Source organism: Macaca mulatta, chromosome 7 (genome assembly GCF_049350105.2).
Source record: "Macaca mulatta isolate MMU2019108-1 chromosome 7, T2T-MMU8v2.0, whole genome shotgun sequence".
NCBI lineage: Eukaryota > Metazoa > Chordata > Mammalia > Primates > Cercopithecidae > Macaca > Macaca mulatta.
Genome location: NC_133412.1, coordinates 56,251,518 through 56,277,962, shown reverse-complemented (window position 1 = coordinate 56,277,962; position 26,445 = coordinate 56,251,518). Strand labels below are relative to the sequence as shown.

General features: G+C 50.9%; 1 protein-coding gene across 8 annotated transcripts; it reads left to right on the top strand.

The window, feature by feature from the left end:
* Positions 1-26: 26 nt before the first annotated feature.
* CIB2 (calcium and integrin binding family member 2) lies at positions 27-26,374 on the top strand. 8 transcript variants are annotated; one of them, XM_015142817.3, is made up of 7 exons: positions 27-253; positions 7,697-7,731; positions 15,705-15,766; positions 19,787-19,898; positions 21,664-21,811; positions 25,084-25,279; positions 25,687-26,374. In XM_015142817.3, exons 4-7 carry the CDS (start codon positions 19,830-19,832, stop codon positions 25,706-25,708), a joined length of 435 nt encoding a protein of 144 aa, XP_014998303.1. In that variant the 5' UTR covers positions 27-253; positions 7,697-7,731; positions 15,705-15,766; positions 19,787-19,829; the 3' UTR covers positions 25,709-26,374.
* Positions 26,375-26,445: the final 71 nt, after the last annotated feature.

The following is a 26,445-nucleotide window of genomic DNA, read 5'->3' as shown; positions in this document are numbered from 1 at the left end:
CGCTTCGGGTCCCGGTCCCCGCCTCCGAGACCCCCGCGCGCCTACTCCAGGCGAGCTGCGGGACGGGAAGGGTCCGGCCGCCGTGGGCCGCTGCCAGCCGCGGGGCTGCCGAGGGCCGCTGGCGAGGGGCGCGGGCTCAGAGTCTGGCGGCCGCCGATGGGAGGCGGAGCCCGGGCGGGCGAGCGGCGGCGCAGCGGCCACCATGGGGAACAAGCAGACCATCTTCACCGAAGAACAGCTAGACAACTACCAGGTGAGCTCGGCGCGCCCGGCCCCCAACGCTGGCCCCGCCGCCCTTCCCTTTTCTCGGTCACTGGCCGAGGCCTCCCGAGAGCCAGCTCTCCCGGGTTCAAACCCTGCCTCTGCCTTCAGCTTGCCGCGTGACCTTGGGCCGGTGACTTCCCCTCGCCGTGCCTCAGTTTCCCCACCGGTGTAATAAGAGATCTTTCCAGTTGGAAGAGCCTCTCAGGCTCGCCTCTGCCCAGCTACTCTCGCCCTAGGGCAGGACCCGAACCCCTCCCAGCCACCCATTCCAGCGCCCACCTGGCTCCGAGAGGGAGTCAGTAAACTAGGCTGGACAGAGGACCGCCCTCCCCGCTCCCTGCACCCTTAGTCCCAGGAAGGAGCCCAGGAGAGCGAGTCTCTGTAAAGCAGAAATGAGAGCTGGGGTCCTGTCTGGGCTAGGAGTGGGATGCGTCAGTCCCCACATGCAGTCTTCAGTTGGAACTGTTTTGTTTATCTGCTGGGGTTCTCTCCTTCTGACCCCAGCATGGAGATACCTGGAGCAAGAACGGAAGCCCGGTACCAGCCTTCTAGGGCCACCTCTCCCAGCTCCCTTAGGCCCTCAGCAGCCACCTCCTTAGACCTTTCTAGGTTTTCCTGGCTCCAGAGCCAGCTTTCCAGATCTGGAATCCCAATACCATCCCACCCAGGTAAAAACTTCGCTGTGGTTGCAGGATGAAGCCCAACCCCTTGGCTTACCCAGAGCCCTGGCCAATTGCTCAGCTTATCTCTGCAGCCTCAGTCTCCCCAGGTCCCTTCCCTGCCCTCTGCATGGCAGCCTTCCTAAACCCATTTGCAGTTGCTCCAGCTCACCAGGCTCATTCCTCCCTCCCTGTCTCCCTCTGCCCATGCCTTTTCCTGGGCCTGGATTCCTCTCCCCGCTCCAGATGATCTCTCTCACCCTTCAAGTCCCACATCTGATGCCTCTCCCCTGACTCCTCAGGTGGAGGGGGCAGGATTGTGTTGTGGCCTGTGTAACTGGGCAGGAGGAACACCAGCAGAGTCTCCATAGGCACTTGTTGCCTTCATCAGTGCTTACTTTGGCTGTGAAGGAAAGCAGGCATGAAGTGTGGGTCCTCTGATGTGGGTGAAGGTAAAACAAAGGCCCCTTCTCCTCCTACAAGCCCTAGTTGTCAGTAATGGATTTCTCAGCTCCCCAGGTGAGGCCCTGGGAAGGAAGAGGGGAGACACATTTATGAAGCACCTGCTGTGTACCAGGCACAGTAATTGATGCCTTCTATGCATCAACTCACTTGATCATCACAGTGAGGTGGATTATTAGCCCATTTTACAGAAGTGTAAACAGAGGCTGAGGAGCCATTCAGGGCTCACACAGGATTTCAAATCTTGACTCCCAGGCTCACTTCTTTAGTTGAGAGTGGGCTGGGCTGGGCCATGTGTGCTCTTTGTCCCCAAGGCACTCAGTCTCAGACATTCAGAGACAGACTCTCACCTCCATTGTGTGGCCCTTGTGATCGAGGCAGGTGGTGGAGTGTGTTCTAGGGAAGGGTGCTAGTGGGCAGTGGGAGGCCAGCAGGGAAGGGGGCAAAGTCCAGAAACTATGCAGCACTTGAGCAGGCCTTGGGAAGATAGGTGGAGTTTTGCCCAGTGGGGCCCAGAGGAGGCATTCCAGGTGGAGGGGACAGCTTGGATAAAGGCTTGAGAGTGGGCAGGTACAAGCAGGCAAGCCATGCTCAGAAGTGAGGAGTAGCTTCAAGGGTGTGGGGAGCCCGGGTTCCCGCTCCGACCAGCCTGGCATTGGGTTACTCATCGGAGCCAGTCCCAGTGTTAGGTTCTGATCCTTTGCCAGAACCTAGCTAGACCCTGCCAGGCAGGGTGGGAGAAATGAGTGCTGTGAAACCTGAGAGCCCCACATGTCCTTCCCTCTGGCTCTCCAGCCAGCCACGTGCCAGCCATGGCTGAGTGGGGGTGAGCCTGAGTTACAGCACCCTCTCTCCTAAGTGACCCCTAGGGTTTCTTGGGACCTCCCAGCCTGGCAGTCTAACCTTTCCTGGGCAGGGTGTACCCTCCTGGTTCCCGGTGCCACTGATTCCCAATGTTCAAGCTTCTGTCCAGACCATTCCTCTGCATTGTACAGCCATCCCCCAGACCCCTCAAACTCCAAAACAGGGGTCACAGCCTCCCCAACACCCACTGCTGCTCCTCCAGCCATTCCAACGCTCTGCTCTCCCTCAGCCCATGTTTTCAGTTAAGAACAAGGCCTGTTACTCAGCCTCTTTTGTGGCTCACCTGGAGGTCCCTTCCTCTGTGCCCACAGCCAGGGCCCTGGGCTAGGCCTGCTCAGTCGCCTGCAAACTGTAGGTCTGACTGCTCCCTCCCGTGCCCCTCCTGCCCATCCCCCTCCAGCCACCTGCCCTCTTAGTTCTTTCACTCTTCCTTCATCTCTTCCTCCTTCCTTCCTCTTTCTTTCTTTCTTTCTTTCTTTTTTTTTTTTTTTTTTTTGAGACAGTCTCGCTCGCTCTGTCACCCAGGCTGGAGTGCAGTGGTGCGATCTCAGCTCATGGCAACCTACGCATCCCAGCTCCGCCTCCCAGGTTCAAGCAATTTTCCCTGCCTCAGCCTCCCAAGTAACTGGGATTACAGGCACCCGCCACCATGCCCGTCTAATCTTTGTATTTTTAGTAGAGACAGGGTTTTGCCATGTTGGCCAGGTTCAAACTCCTGACCTTAGGTGATCCACCCGCCTCGGCCTCCCAGAGTGTTGGGATTACAGGCGTGAGCCACTGTGCCCGGCCTCCAGCCTCATTTCTTACTCCCTTTCCCTTTGTACCCCAAGTTTCAGGCACACTGAAGGGCTTCTGGCCAAGCCCTCCCTCACCTCTGGCCCTTGTTCTCCTGCTGCTCTCCCTTCTCCTTTGCTAACCTAGTCTGGCCCATCTATCTGTCCAGGCCAGGCCTCACCTCTTTGGGATGGGCTCCCTGACACCCTCCTCACCAATCTATTCAGCTGGGAATACTCAGGGAACCTGACACATACACATCCCCAGTCCCTCTTGTGGCCACCAAATGGTTTATACTGGGCACCTTGCTGTTTGCACTCCATCTCCCTTCTCGTATGGCCCCTATCCAGGCATAAAAGAGATGCTTGGAGGATGCTTTCAAATGAATGAACAAATATTTGTTAAGGCATGGCTCCGGGAGAGCAAAGAACTCTGCACAAGGATTCTGAAGCCCTAGATTTAAGTCAGCTGGGTAGTTGATGCTGTGGGCCTTAGCAAGCCACTGTTCCCTTCTGGGCCTAAGTGTCTCCACCTCTAAAATGGGAACAACTACTAACCCGGCTGTGCTCATGTTACAGGGCTCTTGTGGGGATCAACTAAGATCACTGGAGACTGACCTTGAGCCGTGTGATGGTCATCTGGGCAGTGCTGAGGCCTGAGCTGGCAGAGCTGGATGGAGAGCCATTTCCATTACAGCTGGGACGGCCCATGGCTCGGCTCCTGACGGCTGGCACAGGCAGACCAGGCGTGTAGATGGGAGGCAGGCAGGCTACCTGAAACAAGTCACCCTTGAGTTGAGCTTTGGAGAAAGGAAAGGGTTTGGACAACCTGGAGAAAGAGGAGAGATGGGGAATAGGGTGAATAAGGCTCAGAGGCAGAACTCAAGCCTTAACTGGGAAGACATCTAGGCTTCTACTGTGAAAGCCCAGCCTGTCCTGTTTTCTGCTGCCAAAGTTCTGAGGGTCCATCGGTCCTGGGTTAGGCCCCCTCTCTGCTTCCCTCCCTTCCACTCCTCATGACCCGGACCTGGGGACCTTTGCCTGAAGACCTGTCCCCGTGTTCCTATGTACTGTCAGGAGCCAAGCAGTGATGGGGCACTTGCTCTCCAAAAGTGTAAGAAAGGGTTCCTTCAGACATGTGGCTGTAGCTCCTAGGGCAACTGAGGATGTAGTGGTGGGCAGGGTCATTGGCGACTCCGGAGAAGGAAAAGACAGCAGAGCTACCGACTCTGGGGAGATGCCTTTGGGACCTTGGGTGGTGGATGGGGCTTTTGCACTGTTTCCTATCAGCTGGGGCCAATAGACTTCCTGTACCTTATCTCATTTGCTCTTCACACTGTCCCCTTCAGAGAGACACTATTTCTACTTCACAGATGCAGAAACTGAGGCTCAGAAAGGAGAATGACTTGCCTAAGGGTCTGAAGCTAGACTAGAATTTAACTCTGACTACCAAACCTTTTCCCCTACTACACTTCTAGGCCACCCTGAGTCCTGAGAAGCTTTTAAGAACACCTGCCATATTCACTCCCTGTGCACTGCCTCCCTGGAGTGAGTCCCAGGGAAACAAGTCAACAGAAGAAAAAGTGAAACATCAGTTGATGAGCAGGTTCATGGCAGCTTTATCAGTGATGCTAAAACCAAGAAACAGGTGTTACTAAATGTTCAGAAAGAGAAGAAAGGTTAAGACTAGGCAGGGGCTATGCCCTCACTGAGATACTCTGCAGCCACTGAAATAACGTAACTGCTGTGGAAGGCATATGTGGAAAAATCTGATCACTTATCCCACAAGCCTGTGTTAAGCACCTGCTGTGTATAAGTATAGGAATACACAGCAGATGCAGGACATGGAGTGGTTGGTGTACAGTGGTCATGGCTCTGTTTGTAGTCATAGGCAGTGGTCAAGAAGCACAGAGGATCTTTTCTTGCCTCTGCTTCCTTGCCAGTGGGGGCCCCAAGCTCTACTCCCATTAAAAAGAAAAGAAGGCCAGGCGCGGTGGCTTATGCCTGTAATCCCAGCGCTTTGGGAAGCTGAGGCGGATGGATCACCTGAGGTCAGAAGTTCGAGACCAGCCTGACCAATATGGTGAAACCCTATCTCTACTAAGAATACAAAAATTAGCCAGGTGTGGTGGCGCATGCCTGTAATCCCAGCTACTCGGAAGGCTGAGACAGGAGAATCACTTGAACCCAAGAGGCAGAGGTTACAGTGAGCTCAGATCATGCCACTGCACTCCAGCCTGGGCAACACAGCGAGACTCCGTCTCAAAAAAAAAAAAAAAAAAAAAAAAAGAAAAGGGAGAAAAAGGAAACACAGAGGCCTAAGTTCCATTCCCAGCCCTCCTGGGCTGTGTGTGCAACTTAGGGCAAGCTACTCAACTTTGCTGAGTCTCAAGTTACCCATCTTTAAAATAGAGAGATAATGCCTGCCCCCATTGGCTAATGATAAGGATTAAGCAAAATTGGATATTCAGAGCCCCAGGTGCCAGATGCATGGTACATCATGTACTGGCTGTGATGTGATTTTCAGCCTGGGCTGCATGTTGGAACCACCTGAGTGGCTTTGAAAACTACTGATGCCTGGGTCCACCCTTGGGGATTTCTCTATAATTTGTCTGGCGTCTGCTGAGGGGTGGAGGACACAGGTATCTTAAACAGCCCCCCAGGTGATTCTGCTCTAGAGCAGACTTCCTCACACTTCAACATGTATCACCGTCATTGGGAGGGTTTTTTAAAATGCAGATCCCTGGGCCCCACCCACAGAGTTTCTGATTAAAGAGAGCTGGAGTGGAGCCTGAGAATCTACATTTTCACCAAGTTCCCAGTGAGGCCAATGCTGCTGGTCCAGGAGCCACAGCCTGAGGACCATTGATGTAGGCAGGTGTAAGTAATTGTGACAGGGAGCAAGGTTATAGGGGAAGTGTTTGCATCTTTTGCCAGTAGAACCCTTGAATCAGGACCTGGATAGTTCCTTTCCAACACATGGGGTAGGAGAGAGGAGAGGGGAGGGAAAGGAGGACAGATTCCGGGGGAAGAGAGCAGGAGCTGGGATCTCTCCCCATTCCCAGTTCCGCTGACTGCCTCCTCCAGGCTAGGTGGGAGAGCCCTGGCCCTTCTCACTGGGCACCTTAGACTATGGAAATGTCCCTGGGGTGGAGGGAAGTCCACATTCTGGAGTTTCTGGAGTTTGCTGAGAAATCAGCCCACCCTGTCTCCAGCCTGTCTGTGCCTGAGGCCTGCTAAGTAGGGAGTTTTCTGTCTGTGCTGGGTGAGGAGTAGGGGCACTGCTTCCACAGCCTGAGCCTTTCTGGGCTCCTACAGAGGAGCCATTGTCAAAAGCAAAGCTGAGACCCCCAGCAGAACCCCCTGTGTTTCCAAGGAGGCAGCATGGATCCTTAGTCTAACCCCCAGGGAGCAGCAGCTTAGAAGGACAGACTTGTTGGGTCAAATGGGGCCTGGAAATTCCTGCCAACTCTTGCCTCTTCAGCTCTCCTGAAAACACCCAGTGGAAACCCCAGATGTTGTGTGCATCCTGCGGGCGTCCTCTCTTTGGCTCTCTCAATCCAATTGCCCTGATGTCTAGCAGCTTCAGGTCTCATTCAGAGCAAGCCTGGCTGTTTGCAGGCCTGAGTTTCAGCCATTCACTCCTCATCAGAGCCGGCTCTGGTCAGCTTATGGCCCCAGGAGGCCCTACAGGCTCTGGGCTCTGCAGACCTAGGAGGCCTTCTTCCTTCATGTTGTAACAGTGAACAAAGGTGGAGGAGCTACACAGCAGGGGAGGTGCCCAAAAGCCCTTCATGGTTGGGCATTTTACAAAGTACTGGGTCCTTTTCACCTCCATACTTTTCACCAAGGCCTGGCATAGTGGCCATTGTCACTGACTCCCAGTGGTTGATACTCACCTTGGGTAGGCCATGCTGTGGATGGAGGCGGGTCATCTAGACAGACAGGACCCCTCTGAGATGAGTTTGTCATCTGGATGGCCCTAGGAGCCAAGTGCTGCCCCCACCTGGAGTAATGCTCACCTGGGGGTCCCCAGCAGTCCCTACCCTCACCTCTACCCCGGATGCTACCCGGTACCTGCCCACCTTTCTCCCTCCCGTATCTCCCTGGCCTCTTCACTCCCTTCCCTGGGTGACCTCATCCCTTTCTGGCTTCAGATACCAGGTACATACTGATGCTTCCCCAGTCTGTGTGCCTGGAACTCTCAGTCTCTGAGCCTGGGACTGCACAACCCCCCTAGCACCATGCTCAGGGCTACAGTGAGGATGGCACCCTATGCAGCTACACGAGGTGGCCCTGTGGGTCCTCATTCGGAGTTGTCTCCCAGCCACTTCCCCATCATCCCCCAGTGTATCCCACTGGCACTCAAATCAGCCACGCATACCTGTGAGCATTCATCTTCCTCCTAAATGTGCACCCTAAAGCATGCTATAGCCCCCGACCATGCACTAAGCTCCTTAGGCCTACCCCAGGATGGACAAAGGTTTTGGGAGGCATTTTCTGTACCTACTAGAACCAACTTTCCCCAGTGGGTGAGGGTGGGGTGGGGAGGGGTAGTAGTGATTCTTCTGCCCTCAGTCCGCGGCTATCCCCTGTGAGCCCTGTGGCATCGAGGCCTCTGAGAAAGAAAGGGGCCTGGGAATCACACACTGACTATGTGTTTTCCCTCAACAGGACTGCACCTTCTTCAATAAGAAGGACATCCTCAAGTAAGTGTGGCTTCTCGTTCACCCTGTGAGACTGGGACTGGGGCCGGGGTGAGGCTGGGGCACCCCACATGGGCTGGCTGTGCTAGCTGGGGCTGAGGCGGAGCATCAGCATCTGTCAGGAACCACATTCAGGTCCCCACTCCGCCACTGGGCTGGTATGGAGTTACAGCTTCCCACTCCTCCCAGGGCCCAGATCCTCCTGCTGGGGAATGAACGTCTACTTACTACATGCTGAGCTTTCGGGTGGGTGGTTTCCGGCACATTCTTATTTAATCCTCATTGTGACCTTATAACAAGAGAATCCATTTAACCCCATTTTACAGATGGAGCTTAGCAACTTGGCTAAAGTCACAGAGCCAGGGACTCAAGACCTCTAACTCCAGGTCCCTTGCTATTTCACTGCATCCTGGGTCCTGGTATAGGAGGGAGTCCCTTTCTGTTGTTAGACAGGGGTCCCTAAGGGCCCTTTGGCTCTAGCTTTGATGTTCTTCCACTCCTAGGATGTCTAAAAGTTGAGGGCATGCCCATCGCCCCTGAGCTATTCATCAGGGTGCTGCTTCTTCCCAGGACAGCCCTTCTCCTTGGTGTTGGTGGGGATGGGGGTGGATCTGGATGGCAAAGACGAAGGGGATTGGCAGCCTCAGAAACCCAGGACCAGGCGGTGAGCAGGAATCACTGAATACCAAGAAACCTGCCCCATGGGCCTCAGTAGGCCCCTCTGCCCGGGCTATCAGGTGGCACTAAAAGCCAGCAAAGTCCCAGGATCACTTCCCCTGGAGATCGACGGTCAGGCTGGGACCAGAGCCCATTGCAGCTTCCCAAGAGAGCTGTGCTGCAACTTGTCACTGCCCTAACCACTCTGCTCATTCAGTCAGTGCCTCTCGGCTTTCCTCTCTACCCAGGCTATTCCAACCTGTACCTTGCATGGGCAGGGGACACCCCACTTCCACCAACTTAGAGAGTCTGGGCAAGGGGCAAAGCCACCAGGCCTGGCATCAGTAGACCTGGGCTCTACTCCCACATCTCAGTTCTATGGCCTTGGGTAACCATTTGACCTTCCCTGAGCCTCAGTTTTCTTCTGTATAATAGGGATAGTGAAACCTACCCTCATAGCATTGCTGAGAGGCCGCAACACTGGGGTATAGTGTTTGATAGGTGGGATTTGCCCTGTAGCTTGAGACATGTCAGGGGTGAGGTCCCCATTTGGACAGCATGGCTTTCAGTATTGGAATAACAAAGCTGTCACCCCTAGCATTCTTGTGGCACCTTTTACCTTTCAGAGTTCTTGGCATGGAGCCTCATTTGAGCCTCACAGGGAACTTCGGATCCCCTGCCTTTGTAGATGCCAAGCCCAGGCTGCCTGTCTTCTGAGGCCCATGGGCATTTTCATTCTGGCAACAAAAGCGCCTTGCCCTGGCCTTTGCACTGACTGTCACCACTCCCTGGAGTGTCCTCCTCTCCTCTGCCCACAGCATTGCTATGCATCCTTCCAGACCCAACTCCAGAGTCATCCCCTTTATAAGCACCCCAACATCCTGCCACCCTACTGCTCCCCCAGCTGCTCTAACAGCCTGTTAGGGGCTCTTTGGGTTTCTGGGCCCAGGTGCCCAGCTCCGCCCCAGACTTGCTATCAGGCAGGACTAATGGGGAGCATGGCACCTGTTAGCCACCAGTGACCATATGAAGAGTGCGTGGGTGAAAGACAGGATTGGCTGAGGGAAAACATTCCAGGCTAGGGAGCAGCAGAGGTGAGACACAGGCCAGCTTTTCCCACTCCCACTCCCACTCCCACTCCCATCCTCCAGTGGTCTCACTGAAAGCAGCAAAGTTGCCCGTGTGGGGAAGAGGAGAGAGGAGCTCAAAGGCCAGTCCAGGAATCAAATCCAATATCATGGGCCTTTGGTGGTGGTTTTAGTCCATTCACATGCTGCTATAAAGAACTGCCTGAGACTGGGTAATTTATAAAGGAAAGAGTTTTAATTGATTCACAATTCTACATGGCTGAGGAGGCCTCAGAAAACTTACAATCATGGCAGAAGGGGAGGCAAACACATCTTTCCTCATATGGTGGCAGGAGAGAAAAGTGCCGGGCAAAGGGGGAAAAGCCGCTTATAAAACCATTAGATCTTGTGAGAATCACTATCATGAGAACAGCATGCCCCCATGATTCAATTATCTCCCACCAGGTCCCTCCCATGACACGTGAGGATTATGGGAACTACAATTCAAGATGAGATTTGGGTAGGGACACAGCCAAACCATATTAGGGGTATTCCTGGCCCCTTGGAAAATGAGGAGCTCCAGGCAGGTGAGAGGACTTGGGGACGGGTGTTCTGGCTCCCCACGGCCCTGGCCTGCACACCTCTGCACGCATCAGCACCCTAGGCTCTGTAACTCAACACCAGAGCAAAACCCAAGCCTGAGGCCCCGTCTGCAGCTCGGGAATGACATTGCTTGCAGGAGCTGTTTTCTCACAGGGCCCTGCGTCCAGGAGGGCTGGGTGACGGTGTTATTAAACATGAAAAGAGCTACCTGGAGTTTTGCTGCCCACCTGTCCACCCTCAGGGAAGGGTAGTAAGACAAGGCAGGATTCAGGATTGCCTGTCTGTGGAGAGACCAGGCATGGCCATGATGGCTCAATTCCAGTTTCAGCCCTTTCACTTTTCTCCAGCCTTCTCTGTAGAGAGGCCAGCATGACTGACTGCCCCTCCAGGAAAGCCCTCTCCACTGTTCACATCTCAGGTCAGGGTGACACAGCTGAGGCCTGGAGCCCAGAGAGGGCAAGGTCAGCTGCAGAGCCAGGCTGTCCAGCCCCAGGCCTTGCTCATCTTCCCTGCTCCCGAGGGCCTTTCAGGGCTGCTACTCCCCACCCCCACCGGGATGGTTTTCTTGGTAAGCTGCTCCCTGAGTACTGATCAGATGGCGAGGAGGAAACTTGAGCAGGAGGTGTTTCTTTGCATGTTGGGGCCCAGCTCTCTGGCAGCTTTGGGGCAGTGATACCGAGTCACAGATAGCCCGCCTCCAATTCTCCTTCCCTCTGCCCTGCCCGCACCCAGGTAGATCCGATTGCTCCCCAGGACACAGCTCCTCCATTCCCACACTGAGCCCGAGTGGGCAGCCACCCTGTTCAGTCACCTTGCTTTCCATAGGTAAGAGCTTAGCACTTCGACTTCCCTTGTCCCCTAATTAGGCTGTGCTCTTTAATCAGCGGGACAGTAGTCCTTGTCCCCTTGGTACACAGAGAGGCCCACCCAGCCAGCACCCCAAAGTGTTTGCCTACTTGTTCTTTTATTGTTTATTTTCTCAACCTTTTAAAAGCTTTGTGCAACCTGTTTTAATTACTTACTACACATATACATAATGATTATAGAAAAATTAGAAAATGAAGCCAGTCAAGAGAAGACAAAAAAAAATTACCTGTAAGCGTATGACCCAGAAATAATGGCTGTTAACCTTTTGGTATATATTATGCCAGTGTTTTTCTTTTGTATGTGTTTATCAAAAAGTCAGATCATGGCCGGGTATGGTGGCTCACACCTGTAATCCTAGCACTTTGAGAGGCCGAGGTGGGTGGATTACATGAACTCAGGGGTTTGTGACCAGCCTGGCCAACATGGTGAGACCCCGTCTCTAAAAAAAAAAAAAATACAAAAGTTAGCTAGGTGTGGTGGTGTGTGCTTGTAGTCCCAGCTTGGCACGTGGCGGAATAGTCAAATTCTTAGAAACAGAAAGTAGAATAGTGGTTGCCAGGGGCTGAGAGGAGGGGGAATGGGGAGTTATTGTTTGATTAGTTTCAGTTTTGGAAGAAGGAGAGAGTTCTGGAGGTGGACCAGTGGTGGTGATGGTCACATAATAATGTGAACATATTTAATGCCACTGAACTGTACCCATCAAGATGGTGAAGATGGTACACTTTATGGCATGTGCATTTTACCACAATTCAGAAAAACTAATAATTAAGATGGTAAATTTTATGTTTTTTAAAATTATTATTATTATTATTATTTGAGACGGACTCTCGTTCTGTCGCCCAGGCTGGAGTGCAGTGGCTCAATCTCAGCTCACTGCAAACCCCGCCTCCCAGGTTCACGCCATTCTCCTGCCTCAGCCTCCCAAGTGCCACACCTGGCGAATTTTTTTTTATATTTTTAGTAGAGATGGGTTTCACCATGTTAGCCAGGGTGGTCTTGATCTCCTGGCCTCGTGATCCACCTGCCTCGGCCTCCCAAAGTGCTGGGATTATAGGCGTGAGCCATGGCGCCCGGCCTATGTTATTTTATCACAATTTTTTTTTTTTTTTTTTTTTTTTTTTGAGACAGAGTCTGGCTCTGTCGCCCAGGCTGGAGTGCAGTGGCGCAATCTCTGCCTCCTGGGTTCAAGTGATTCTCCTGCCTCAGCCTCCTGAGTAGCTGGGATTATAGGCACGTGCCACCAGGCTGGGCTATTTTTTGTGTTTTTAGTAGAGACGGGTTTCACCATGTTGGTCAGGCTGGTCTCAAACTCCTGACCTCGTGATCTGCTTGCCTTGGCCTCCCAAAGTGCTGGGATTACAGGTGTGAGCCACTGTGCCCAGCCATTTATCACAATTTTTAAAGTTAAAAAAAGGTAAGAAAAAAGATCTTACTGTCCCCCTACTACCCAAGATAATCACTAACATTGTAGTGACCAGCCTTCCTTTTAGTCTTTCTTTTTGTAGGTATATAAATGTATACAAGCTTTTTTTTTTTTTAAATGGGGTTATACTGTACAGTCTGCTTTTTTCATTTAACATCTTGCAAACAACTTCCAATATCATTAGATATTCTGATATAATATTTTAAATGGATATTTCTTAATTCGTGTAGTTGAACATTTAGATTTCCAACTTTTCACGATTTTAATTTGTACTTCAGTGAATATTCTTGTGGTACAATTCACATAACTGCATATGTCTGGGTATTTCCAACAAATTGCCTGATCAAAGATATGGATATTTTTAAGACTTTAGCTTTTCCCCCCCACTACTGTTATATGTTTTTTGTCTTCTGACCCCAGATCATTCATTGAATAACCCAAAAGTCTGAAGTTCAGCTGCCTGTAAGGGGGGCCAACATGCACTGTAAATAAATGAAGCTGTCTAGTTGGGTGGGAACTCTTTGGAATGGATACCTGCAGAAATAGCTGCTCCTTAGCCCAAGCTGGTTATTGCCTTGGGGGAATTCAGACCATCTTGATGAAGAAACCTAGGTTTATAGTGTAAAATCTTTCAATCTGTATATGTTGGCAACAAAATTCTAAATTTATTATTTTGGCGTAATTTAATTATTTTAAAATGCTATGTGAAAACTAGGCATGAATGTGGATTGCTGGTTTGTGACTTTCAGAGGAATTAATCTTTCCCCCACTGATTTCTTTTTTTTTTTTTTTTTTTTTTTTTTTTTGAGACGGAGTCTTGCTCTGTCGCCCAAACTGGAGTGCAGTGGCCGGATCTCAGCTCACTGCAAGCTCCACCTTTCGGGTTCACGCCATTCTCCTGCCTCAGCCTCCCAAGCAGCTGGGACTACAGGTGCCTGCCACCACGCCCGGCTAGTTTTTTTTTTTGTATTTTTTAGTAGAGACGGGGTTTCACCGGGTTAGCCAGGATGGTCTCGATCTCCTGACCTTGTGATCCGCCCATCTCGGCCTCCCAAAGTGCTGGGATTACAGGCTTGAGCCACCGCGCCCGGCCTCCCCCACTGATTTCAAATGCTGTGTCATGGACTCATTCTCATTTATGTTGGTATCTACCACTTCTAGTCTGCCTTGTAAATGCCAATGTCTATTTCATACATTGTCCTTATTATAGCTTTAAACTGTTTTAATACCTGATAGAGACAAATGTTTCCCCCGTTTCTCTTTCTTCAGGGTTCCCCTGCAATACTCCTACATTTATTCTTCTAAACAAGCTTTTTTTTTTTCTTTCTTTTTTCTTTTTTTTTGCCAGTAGCTTGAAGAAACACTTAACGAAACAAACTTTTGAATCGGTCTGGCTAGATCCCAAATAGATCATTTGCAGATTTTGATTAGGATTGTATTCATTTTATAGAAGAATGAACAGAGCATTGTCATCATTACAGCATTAAGTCTTTCCAATCAGGAATGTACAATAGTTATCTAACTACCTAAAATATTTTTATATCTTTTGTTAAACTTTCATGGTTTTTTTTTTGATACTTCAAAATTAGTGCATTTTGCACCAATTTTATACTTAGTTGTTTTTGTTTTTTCTGTTCTTTTAAATTGTGAATTCAACTTTTTTTTTTAATTAAAAAAATATATAGAAACAGTCTTACTGTGTTGCCCAGGCTGGTCTCAAACTCCTGGCCTCAAGCAATCCTTTCCCCTTGGCCTCCCAAAGCACTGGAATTACAGGCATGAGCCGCTGCACTCAGCCAAATCCTATTTTTGAAAAGGCTAATTTTGGCCGGGCGCGGTGGCTCAAGCCTGTAATCCCAGCACTTTGGGAGGCCGAGACGGGTGGATCACGAGGTCAGGAGATCGAGACCATCCTGGCTAACACAGTGAAACCCCGTCTCTACTAAAAAATACAAAAAAACTAGCCGGGCGAGGTGGCGGGCGCCTGTAGTCCCAGCTACTCGGGAGGCTGAGACAGGAGAATGGCGTGAACCCGGGGGGCGGAGCTTGCAGTGAGCTGAGATCCGGCCACTGCACTCCAGCCTGGGTGACAGAGCGAGACTCCGTCTCAAAAAAAAAAAAAAAAAAAAAAAAAAAAAAAAGAAAAGGCTAATTTTGATACATAATAGAAAAACTGTTGTGTACAAAGGCTTCTGAACTCTTTCTATTTCAAATAGTCTTTAAGCTAATTATTTTTGGTTTTCCAGTAAATGATAACTTGCTTCCTCTCCAATATTTAAGTGTACTATTTTACCGTTTTAACTAATTACATTCCTCCCTCAGTATCTGCAGGTGATAGGTTCTAGGACCTCCCAAGGATACCAAAAACTGCAAATGCTTAAGTCCTTGATATAAAATGGCATAGTATTTGCATGTAACCTATGCACATCCTTCTGTATAATTTTTTTTTTTTTTCAGGCAGGATCTCTGTCCCCCAGGCAGGAGTGCAGTGGTGCAATCATGGCTCACTGCAGCCTCAAACTCCTGGGCTCAAGTGGCCCTCCCACCTCTGCTTTCTGAGTAGTTGGGACTATAGGCACATGCCACCAAGCCTGACTAATTTATATATATATATAGTAGAGACAAGGGTCACACTGTTTTGCCCAGGCTGGTCTCAAAACTCCTGGGCTCAAGTGATTGGCTCACCTCAGCCTCCCAAAGTGCTGGGATTACAGGCATAAGCCACCATGCCCAGCTGCTCCTATATACTTTAAATCGGCACCTCCTGTACACTTTAAATCATTACATTACTTATAATACCTAATACAACATAAATGCTGTGTAAAGGGTTGCTATACTGTATTAAGGAATAATGACAAGAAAAAAAACTATAGATGTTTAGTATAGATGCAATTTTTTTTGTCAAATATTTTCTGTCTTCAGTTGACTCACGATGCAGAACTCATGGACCTGGACGGCCAATAGTAGATTGACTCGTGCTCCTGGGGGGAAATGTTATGTAATAATGGTGATTATAGGCATCTCACATTGACAGGTATATCCCCAGTATATACAAAAATTAGCTGGGCGTGGTGGTGGGCACCTGTAGTCCCAGCTACTCAGGAGGTTGAGGCAGGAGAATTACTTGAACCCAGGAGACACAGGCTGCAGTGAGCCGAGATTGAGCCACTGCACTCCAGCCTGGGTGACAGTGCAAGACTCAAAAAAAAAAAAAAAAAAAAAAAAAAGAGAGAAAGAGATACCCTTTTGTTTCTGCTCCTAAGCAGAAACTCCTTTTGTTTCTGTTTTACTAAGAATTTTAAGTTTTTTTTTTTTTTTAATTGACAAAATATCATATACTTTAAAATACTTTTGACCAGGTGCAGTGGCTCATGCTTGTAATCTCAGCGCTTTGAGAGGGCGATGCGGCAGATCACTTAAGGTAAGGAGTTCGAGACCAGCCTGGCCAGCATGACGAAACCCCATCTCTACTAAAAATATAAAAAAATCAGCCGAGTATGGTCGCATGCCTCTGTAATCCCAACTACTTGGGAGGTCGAGGCACAAGAATCACTTGAACCCAAGAGGCAGAGGTTGCAGTGAGCCAAGATTGTGCCACTGCACTCCAGCCTGGGCGACAGAGTGAGACTCTGTCTCAAAAAAACAAAAACATTTTTAATTTTTATTAATAAATACTTCTTAAATTTCAAATAATTGAGAAGTAGGTGAAATAACAAGTAAAAGTTAGCCTCCTTCTTTTCACAACTCTCTACTCCCACCTCACAGGGACTCTCAGTGTAAACATGTAGTATATAACTTCTCAGATATTTTTCTGTATCCACACATACAGTCATAAATGCATCTATCAAATTGGTCAAAATGTTTTTTGCTTAATATGATTTGTAGTCACAGATTTCCAAATATTGAACTATCTTTGCATTCTGGAAGAAATCCTACTTAGTTCTAACATACTATTCTTTTAAAGTCTTGGACTTGATTTACCAGTATGTTATTTTTCTTTCTTTACTTATTATTATTATTTTTTGTAGATACAGGTTCTCTGTTGCCCAGGCTGGAGATCCTCCTCCTTGAGCCTCCTGAGTAGCTAGGACTGCTGATGCATATCACCACATCCACCTAATTTTTATTATTTTTTTTTTTGTAGAGACACGATCTCACTATGTTGCCCAGGCTGGTCTCAAGCTCCTGGCTTCATGCAGTTCTCTCACCTTGGCCTCCCAAAGCACATATAGATTACAGTCATGAGCCACTGTGCCTGGCCCCTAGTATGTTATTTTATAAGACTTTTTCATCTATATATGAAGTACCGTTGGTCCATTCTGGATGCTACATATTAGGTTCTTGTATCAGCGTTCTTGTTAACTTTGTAAAATAAAGTGAGGGCTTTCACATTTCTTGCCTCATACTCTGGAGCAGTTCAAGTAGCATAAGTATGGTTTCTGGTCCTGATGTTACGGTAGGACGAATATATAACTCTTCTTGAACTCAGTGTCCTTTACTGGGGGAGAGGTGACAGAGATGTGGTTCTTTGACAATGCTTAGAGTTTCTTTCACAGTGAGTTGGGTTTTCAAATTCTCCTTGGATTTTTCTTTAAAGAAAAATTCCAATGTGATTTTAGTTATTGTTTTAGAACAGATCTGTGTCCCAGCTGGCCTTTCTACCCCAGAAGATACCTCCTCAACCCCACCAAGCACCCATTGCCTCTCTCCCTAGTCCACCCCTTCCAGGGAGTCTCTGACATGGCAGGCAGTATGCTAAAAATTGCCAGTTGAAGGCCCGTGGTTTTACGAACATCCAGGGGTGAGAACAGTAGAACAGCCCCTGCTTTACTGATAGGGAACTTATCCTCCAGTGGATTAACCCACTTACTCACACTGCTAGTGAGAGGTGTAGGCAGGGCTCCAACCTCAGCCTGACTTCATGCTCTTGCTGCAGCCATCCCACAAAACTTCGGAGGTATAGGCCAACCCCCAGAAACACTCCAATATCATACCCCGACACATGGGATAGGGTCAAGGTCAAGTGGGAAATGTAACAGTTGGAAGCACAATGGATATGTCAAAGTACCAGAGGCATGAATTATGAAAGAAGATGCATGAATTTTGAAACAAGTGGTTATTCCTTATTTGGGGACAGTGTAAAAAAAAAATTTTCCTCTACACAAGAAATAGGAGCAAAGAAAGTCCTTGAGTGCCCTCTTGTGGAGAGTCTCAGCTTGATCCCACCACCCTGGCATTTGCTGAGCCTCCTCCCACCCAAAGTACAAGTTTAGGGGTTTTCCCCTCCAGCTCTGTCTGCAAGTCTTGGCACATCCTTGTGATTTCAGGCCCTTTTATAGGGATGTGTGACTGGCAAAGTGGGCATGTGGCATTTTATCGTTTATTTGCCCTGGACAGGCTCTGAACCAGGGGATGATGTGCTTACCAGGGCTTGACTTGCAGGGAGAAGCCAAGTGGTTGGAGTCCAGAGGTCCTGGGTTCAAATCCTGTTCCTACTGTTCATTGACTGTGTAGGATGCAGCAGACACTTGATTCTTGAGCCTCAGTTTTCACCACCTGAAAATGGGAGACTAATAGCTACCTCTCAGGGTGATGTGGGGATTAAAATGAGTAAAGCAATGCACAGAGATTAGTTCAGGACCTGGCACAGAGTAAGCACTTGCTAAACAATAGCTGGTGTTATTATCTGTTTGAGCTGGGTAAGTAGTCAGGTGCCTTGCTAAGGACAGCTAGGCAGCAGCACCACAAGAATTGGTAGAACCCAAGGGAAGGTTGGGTGTCTGTGCTGAATGGCTTGTAAAATAAAGTGAGGGCTTTCACATTTCTTGCCTCACACTCTGGAGCAGTTCAAGTAGCATAAGTGTGGTTTCTGGTCCTGATGTTATGGTAGGACTAATGTATAACTCTTCTTGAACTCAGTGCTGTGCTGAATGTGCTGAAAGGTGGGCCTGGGGTGTGTCACAGGGTCAAGCCACTTAAAAGGAGACCTGGGCTGATCTGGCTTTGGGGGTGGCAGGGCCAGCCCAAGCCCGGGAGATACAAGATCATACCTAATCCATTCGCCAGCAGCCTAGGGCTTCACCTTAGGCAGGTTACCTACCTCAGCCCCCAGTCAATGCCCCTTACGCTTGTCCCACCCATGGCAGCACTTAATGGACACAATTTTTGTTTTTAGAGATAGGGTCTCACTCTGTTGCCCAGGCTGCAATACAGTGGGGCAATCGTAGCTCACTGCAGCCTCCAACTCCTGGGCTCAAGCTCAAGTAATCCTCCAGCCTCAGCCTCCCAAGTAGCTAGGACTGAGCCACAATATCCAGCTAATTTTTTTTTCATTTTTGTAGAGACAGGCTATGTTGCCTAGGCTGGTCTCAAACTCTGGGCCTCAAGTGGTCCTCCCACCTTAGCCTCCCAAAACACTGGGGTTACAGGCATAGGCCACCACACCCAGCTCACAATTTCATCTGAATACAATTTATACTTGTCTTGGGATGTGGGGCTATTCTCTGGGATGACGGGGACCTGGACAAGTGACATAGGGCAAAGAAAGACTGAATGATGGGACAGGGGGCGGGGAGGAAGGGAGCTTCCAAGTGAGACAGTGCCAGGATGCCTTACACCTTTGAGGGTCCATGCAGCTTGTTTTCCTGGAGGCTGGAACAGGAACTAGGGACCTGACCCATCAGTGAGGAGGGAGGGCCAGGCCCACCAGGGTAGCGGGCTGTGTCTCGATGGCCCCCAGCTAGAGAGGTTATGAGTGGCCCATTCACAGGGGCTTCCTGAGGGTGTGAGGACTGCTGAGAGCTCTCCCAGAGACCCAACCCTCAGGGCCTAAGTTGGGGTGATGGGGCCATGAAGTGGGCCCAAGCCTTGATGGATCCCCAGGAGTATCCGGAGGAAGAGTGGCTAAGAGTTTCTGCTTGGATTTACCATCTTGGGCTCAACCCATGGCCCTTGATGCTCCCTAGTTATGTGGCCTTAGACAATCACTCTTAACCTCTTCAGCCCTCAGTTTGCTGAGCAGTAAACGGGTCAGGATGCATCTGTCTGCACAGTGATGTGGAGGAGGATTAAATTAGGTGGTGTGTTCATTGCTTAGCACAGTATCCCAAGCATAGAAAACCCTTATGAGAGCCCAAAGGAGAAAAAATTAGAAGACTTGGATGCAGGGCCAAGGAGTGATGGTGATGGTGCTGATGGGGTGGGTGTGGTGGAAATAGGGTGGCCTGGACACAATCTGGTTATCAGCACAGAGGTCTGGGCAGAACTCACCTCCCTCCCAACTTCATACCCTGTGGGCAGAGCAGAGAGCCTCCCATTGGCCCCTCACCTGGTCCTGGCTGAGGATGATCTGCAGAGGCACAGGCCTAGGCAGGGCAGCATTGGGCCGCTGGGACTTAGGGATGGCACCCCCTCCAGCACTTTTCCTCTGCTTTCCTCCAAGGCTGCATTCACGATTCTACGAGCTGGCCCCCAACCTCGTCCCAATGGACTACAGGAAGAGCCCCATCGTCCACGTGCCCATGAGCCTCATCATCCAGATGCCAGAGCTCCGGGTACGTGCAGGGCCTCTTGCTGGCGGGCAGGGGATCTGTGCCTCTGGACCAGCAGCAGAGGCCCCTAGGTCTGGGCTGAACCCAGCTCCACCCTTTGTGTCTGTGTGGCTCTGAGCAGATCACAGAACCTCACTGTGCCTCAGTCTCCTCATCTGCACTCTGAATAAATAAGCTATGTGGGCTCTGTAAGGGTGCTGTACATCAGTGGCCACCCCACTGCAGGCCATAGGCTTGTGCTCATCTGCTTGTCCCTTTGTTAAGTGGCCCCAAGCCTGCTGTACTTGGCAGACCTGCGTCTGCTTTGTTAGATAATTTTTCTGTCTCCCCCTTGTCTGACCGTGGCTTCTCACTGAGGTCAGCATCGTGGTCATCCATAACATAATTTCTCAGACTTTAATGTACCTGTTAAAATTTAATTTTAAACCACCCGGGGATCTTGTCCAAATGCCAATTCAGGCTCAGTACACGTGGAGTGTCAGGATTCTGCGTTTCGAGCAAGCTCCCAGGTGAGACTGATGCTGCTGGTCCTCAGACCATATATATTTGAATGTTTCGTTTCATGAGTTCCTTATCCATAATATGTAAAGTGCACTCAGCGTTAAGAAGGCATTTGGGGCATAACTCCCCATTGCAGTGGTACTTCGTCAGTAGCCCCTGGCCAGGCCTGGGATGTGTGGCTTGATGGTGGGGTCAGAGTGCTATATGGCATCCACTTGGGGCCTACACTCTGGTTGTGACCTCAGTCCTGAGAGACAATGGACCCCAGGTTCAGCCCTGGACCAACACCCTGTCTGGCCCAGCAAGGGGCTCAAGAGCAGGCTCAGAGGGTTGCTGGAGCGGGTGAGATACTCTTGGGTGGGACTGAAGTGGTCTGTCTCTGAGCCTCCTGCGCTGGCCTGGGCTGGGCACGGAATGGGGCTAGCCAAGTGCTAGCCCAGTTGGGATGGAAGGGCTGTAGGATAAGTGATTTGGGGATCTAGGAAGGCATCCATGTACAGCTCCCTGGGAGAGGTGGCATCCAAGGTAGTCTAAGAAAATTCACAGGAGCAGAGTGATGACAGGCCTGGGCCTGAACTGGCTGTATGACTCTTGCTGCTTATCTGGTCCAGTTATCTGACCCTACATCTACCTTCCACGATCCTGGCCTGACACGGCCTAAGCTGAGGGCCACCAGTGCCCTGGGTTGTCATCTTTTTCTGCTGGGGACAGAACCCTACACATCCAGGTAGAGCCTCTATGTGCTCTTCTGGGTAACAGGACGAATCTGTGCTTCTGCTTCAGGTGAGGCGGTGCCTCCAGTGAGAACACATTGGCTGTGGTCAGCTTTTTTTTTTTTTTTTTTGGAGACAGGGTTTTGCTCTGTTGCCCAGGCTGGAGTGCAGTGGGACGATCATGGCTCACTGAAGCCTCAAATTCCTGGGCTCAAGTGTTTCCCCCACCTCAGTCTCCCAAACAGCCAGGACTACAGGCGTGTGCCACTGTCCCTGGCTGTGCCCATCTTAATGATGTGACATGACCCAACAGAATGCTTCCTGAGCTCTTACACGTGCTGGGCCTGGTACCAACACCTTACATACTTTAGCTCATTTAATCCCATCACAACCAAATTAAGAAGGTGTTATTATTCCCTTTTTACAGATGGGGAAACCGAGGCTCAGAGGGATTTGGTCACTCCTCCAGGGTCACACAGGCTGTCCACAGTCTGGCTCCAGGGCCCTCCTGATTATCCTGCACCCACAGTGATTGCTGTGTGTGTTTCCTTCAGGAGAATCCCTTCAAAGAAAGGATCGTGGCGGCGTTTTCCGAGGATGGTGAGGGGAACCTCACCTTCAACGACTTTGTGGACATGTTTTCCGTGCTCTGCGAGTCGGCTCCCCGAGAGCTCAAGGCAAACTATGCCTTCAAGATCTATGGTAACCAGGGCTAGATGAGGGGGCCGTGAATGTGAGGTGGGCAGCATGTGGGGCCCTCAGGCTGTCTGGTTACTGCTGGCTCCTGCCCTGGGGACACCAAGAACAGTGAAGCTGATCTGTCCTCTGAAGAGTGCCTATCCAGTGGGGTGGCCAGGGGAGACGATCAGTCCCTGAGAGACATCTGTGGGGTTCCTGAGAACAGAGGAGGGAGGGACTCGCCAACCCCAGGTCGGGTGGTTAGTGTGAGAGGGGTCCCAGGCATGACCTTTAAGCAGGGACTAGCAGAGGCTTGGACTAGAGAAGTGGGGACTGGCAGACCTGACAGAGGGCGCAACCCATGCAGACCCAGGGAAGCGCAGAGCTTGGTAAGGAGATGGGAGGAACTTGAAAGGTGGTGGGACGGGGGTATGAGTCTGAAGAGAATTTGGGGCCAGCCACAGAATTTGGACCTAGTGCTCTGGACACCAGGGCCCCTGCAAGGTTTCCAGTGGGGAAGGGCAGCTCTGTTTTCTGGAAAGATCACTCAGCAGCTTTGAGGTGTAAAATGGAGGAGCTAGAGAGGCTGCCTAGGCCATGGTGGTGAGGCCAGGCCTGCAGGGGGGCCTCCGGAGCCCCCCAACACTGCCAGAGGTAGGGCTGCCTGGGTTCACCCCACCCAGCCCTGCCCTCGGGCCTGCTGTCTCACCAGCCATCAGAGGGCAGCAGGCACTCATGAGCCAGGGACTCACGCTTCTCCCACAGCCATAGGGAGAAAACTTCATACCCACGAGCTCATCCCCTGTGCTGGCCTGACAGACCCATGGGGACTGGTGTCAAATCCTCAGACAGACCTCAGTTGAGATGGCTAAGGCCCAGGAAGGGGCTGGGACCCAACCTGGACCTGAAGAGTCAAGGTCAAACCTCCTGTCCTCAGCACCTTTGATCAGACACTGGATCCCAAGGCAGCAGGGTCTATCAGGGGCTGACATTTCACTTTCTTTTTTTCTATTTATTTATTTATTTATTTTTAATTTTTTTTGAGACGGAGTCTTACTCTGTCGCTCAGGCTGGAATGCAATGCGTGATCTTGGCTCACTGCAACCTCCACCTCCCGGGTTCAAGCGATTCTCCTGCCTCAGCCTCCCAAGTAGCTAAGATTACAGGTTCTGCCACTATACCTGGCTAATTTTTGTATTTTTAGTAGAGATGGGGTTTCACCATGTTGGTCAGGCTGGTCTCGAACTCCCGACCTCAGGTGATCTGCCTGCCTCGGCCTCCCAAAGTGCTGGGATTACAGGCCTGAGCCACCGCGCCCGGACTGATGTTTCACATTCTAGTTATGTTTCACGTTCTAGTTATGTTTATTTCAGAGGACTTTGGTTTCTGTCTGTGCACCCACGTTTTGCTTGCATATCAGAAAGAAAATACCTGCCAGTCTGCCCTCCACGAACTATGCCCACATGGGTCATGTAAAATGTTTCTCAGATTCCACCCAACATCTGCCCAGTCTTGGACCCCACAGCATTGCTCCTGGGATGGGCTGCTGTCTGCCCAAGACAGGGGAGTGCAGATCGCATGGACCGGGTGGGCACAGGAACACATGGAAGAACTGTGGCTTCCTTGCTGCCCTAGGCTGGGGGTGGAGTGGGGAGAGGCAGCCAGGGCCCTCCTAGTCTGGTGCTGGGGAGGCCTGGGGCCTCATTTGCAACAAGGATCATCTTACTTCTGAGCCTCAGTTTACTCATGTTAAATGGCCACAGCAATTGAGCCAGCCAGCCAGCCAGCAAATCTTTCCAGAGATTTGCTATGTCCCATGCCAAGGGCACAGATGAATCTCCCCTGATGCCTACCCTAGAGTTGTGCCCAGGCCTCTGCAGAGATAGGGCAGAGTCACCCCCAAGTCATTGTTGGGCTCCAGGGTCCAACAATGACCAGGGATGTGACCTCAAGCAGGTACCTCTCCTTTTCACCTCTGTTGTTTTGGTTTTTTTTTTGAGACAGAGTCTTGCTCTGTCACCCAGGCTGGAGTGCAGTGGCGCTATCTTGGCTCACTGCAAGCTCTGCCTCCGAGGTTCATGCCATTCTCCTGCCTCAGCCTCCTGAGTAGCTGGGATTACAAGCGTCTGCCGCCAGGCCCGGCTTTTTTTTTTTTTTTTTTTTTTTTTCTGTATTTTTAGCAGAGACGGGGTTTCACCGTGTATGCCAGGACGGTCTCGATCTCTTGGCCTCATGATCCACCCGCCTCAGCTTCCCAAAGTGCTGGGATTACAGGCGTGAGCCACCGCACCTGGCCACCTCTCTGTTTCTTCATGTGTATAGTGGGGATTCAATTGTGCCTGCCTCATAGTCTTGTTTTGAAAATTAAATGAGAAAGAGCATGTAATGCTCACATGATGGGTCTTTGCCACTAACATTAATGTCAGAGTTTGCCAGTGGGCACGAGAAGCTCATCTGCAGGGGAGAGGACCCTTGTTGCTAGAAAGCCCTGCCACTGGGAGGTGATGTGTGAGCCAAAATTTGAAGGATGACCAGGAGTTTGCTGGGAAGGGACCCCAGGCAGAAGAAACAGCACATGTGCAGATCTGGTAGTTGGGCTGAAAATGTAAGGAGAGAGAATTTGCTTTGATGCAGCCACGCATGGCTTGGTCCTCTGAACCATTTTGCTATCCTTTGGGGCAGTAATAGTGCCTTTTTCTGGGTAGAATCAAACCATGTTCCCTGTTCTGTGTGCACTAATGCCAGGCATAGGCCCCTCTCTAAGGACCTTCTGATTTTGAGTCTCCTGACCCATTGTGTCTCCTGGCCACACACCACTGAAGCAACATGGTGCGGTTTAGAAAACTTGGGTCTTAGAGTCACATAGGCCCCAGTCAGAATCCCTGCTCCATCTCCGAGTGGCTCTCCCACCTTGATTAAATCACATGGCCTTTTTGGGCCTTAGTTTCCTTAGCTCTAGAAGTCTAAAGGGAACACAGGGTCCACTGTGGGCTAAGGCCAGGAAGGGCTATCTGGCCTAAGCCTGAAGTTCTCAGGAAACCTCAGATTTGGACTTTTGACTTGTTTCAGGATGTGGTTTAGTCATTGTGGGGTTGTTGTGGGTGGTGGATGTGGGTGTCTAAGCTATGCCTGGTGGGTGAGCCCTCTTGGGGGCTGGGATCCAGTGTCCCGAGAGTGTGCATGGAGATGCTCTGGGGACATCAGAAGCTGGTGGAGGTAGTGGGACCAGCTGGGAGTGTAGGGGTCCCTGGGTGCACGCAACCCGGACTTGAACATGTCCAACCCCCGCCCCACAGACTTCAACACTGACAACTTCATCTGCAAGGAAGACCTGGAGCTGACGCTGGCCCGGCTCACTAAGTCAGAGCTGGATGAGGAGGAGGTGGTGCTTGTGTGCGACAAGGTCATTGAGGAGGCTGACCTGGATGGTGATGGCAAGCTGGGCTTTGCTGACTTCGAGGACATGATTGCCAAGGCCCCTGACTTCCTCAGGTGCTGCCACTACAGGGGCCGGGCTTGGGCAGGGCAGGGCAGGCTGGGATGTTGGGGCTAAGCCCCTGTCACTCGCTGTTTGTGAGCAGTGGTGTGTGACCAGGAAGCAGGAGGTCACGTTCAAGGCACCCTTGCCCTAGACGTGTGACTGGCCTTTGTCCCCTGCAAGGGGGATGGTGGAAGACCTGGGGGCCCCTTCAGTGATAACTGGGGACAGAACTCCCTGGGCACCGCTGTCCCTCCAAGCCTGCCTTCCCTCAGTATTGATTACTTGCATCCACTATGCAGGGTTCCCTATTGAGGTGCTGTCCAGCGTGGGCCTGGGGCCTGCTGTGCTTTTCCCTGAGGAGCCTTTACCTGCCCAACCCAGGGCCTCTCACCCTCTCTTGCCCTTTCTCTCTTTCCAGCACTTTCCACATCCGGATCTGAGGACACTGCCGAGGCTGCAGGGGCCTGGAAGTCCACCGTCCTGCCCTGCGGTCACATGGGTGTGGCCTCCAAGCTCCCCAGGAAAGCAGTGGCAGCCTCTGGGGTTCACACCACGAATATTTCCTGTGGCCCTTTCAGCAAAAAACAGCCTTAACCAGGAAGGGGGCGTGTGAGGGTTAGGACCCTTTCCACAGCCCCTCTGTGGCCCAGCCTGAGGACCCATGGCCCCTCTCCAGGCCCTCTGCACCCCGCCCCATGCCCCAGTCCTCTCCCACTCCAGAAATGCTCCCCACCCCTCAAAGGGAAAGGCAGATAACCCAACAGGAGGTGGTGGGGTCTGACGTGTCCAAGTGCTGGCAGACACCCTGGTCACCCAGGACAGAATGGAAAAAAAAAAAAAAAAGAGGTCAGGGTTTTAATGAGCTATGCAATCTTTTTCCAAAACCCAAGGTTGGGCTGCTCCTCACTCCTGCCTGTTCCTCTTCTCCTGGCCTCCTTCACAATGTGAAGCTGTGGGCACAGTGGGCCGAAGGGCTCTTGCCCCTGTCTCTGCCTCTGGGTCATGAGTACTACCCTGCCTGCCCTCCCCAACACCATGGAATCCTCACTGGTATGTGCTGTCCACAGATGTGTGAACTCCTGGTAGTAAAACACTTTTGCATCCCTGTGCTCTCCATGTCTGCTAATGTTAGGAAATGTTTGAGGGTACCTTTGCTTCTGATCCTTGAAATCCCACC

What these genes read in the sequence shown, in the direction of transcription:
- CIB2 (XM_077938255.1), top strand. Translation starts at nt 157, where the DNA reads ATGGGAGGCGGAGCCCGGGCGGGCGAGCGGCGGCGCAGCGGCCACCAT. An exon ending in AACAGCTAGACAACTACCAG is followed by an intron (nt 254 to 19,761) that starts GTGAGCTCGGCG and finishes CACCCCCTCCAG; the next exon opens with CACTTTTCCTCTGCTTTCCT. An exon ending in TCCAGATGCCAGAGCTCCGG is followed by an intron (nt 19,899 to 21,663) that starts GTACGTGCAGGG and finishes TGTTTCCTTCAG; the next exon opens with GAGAATCCCTTCAAAGAAAG.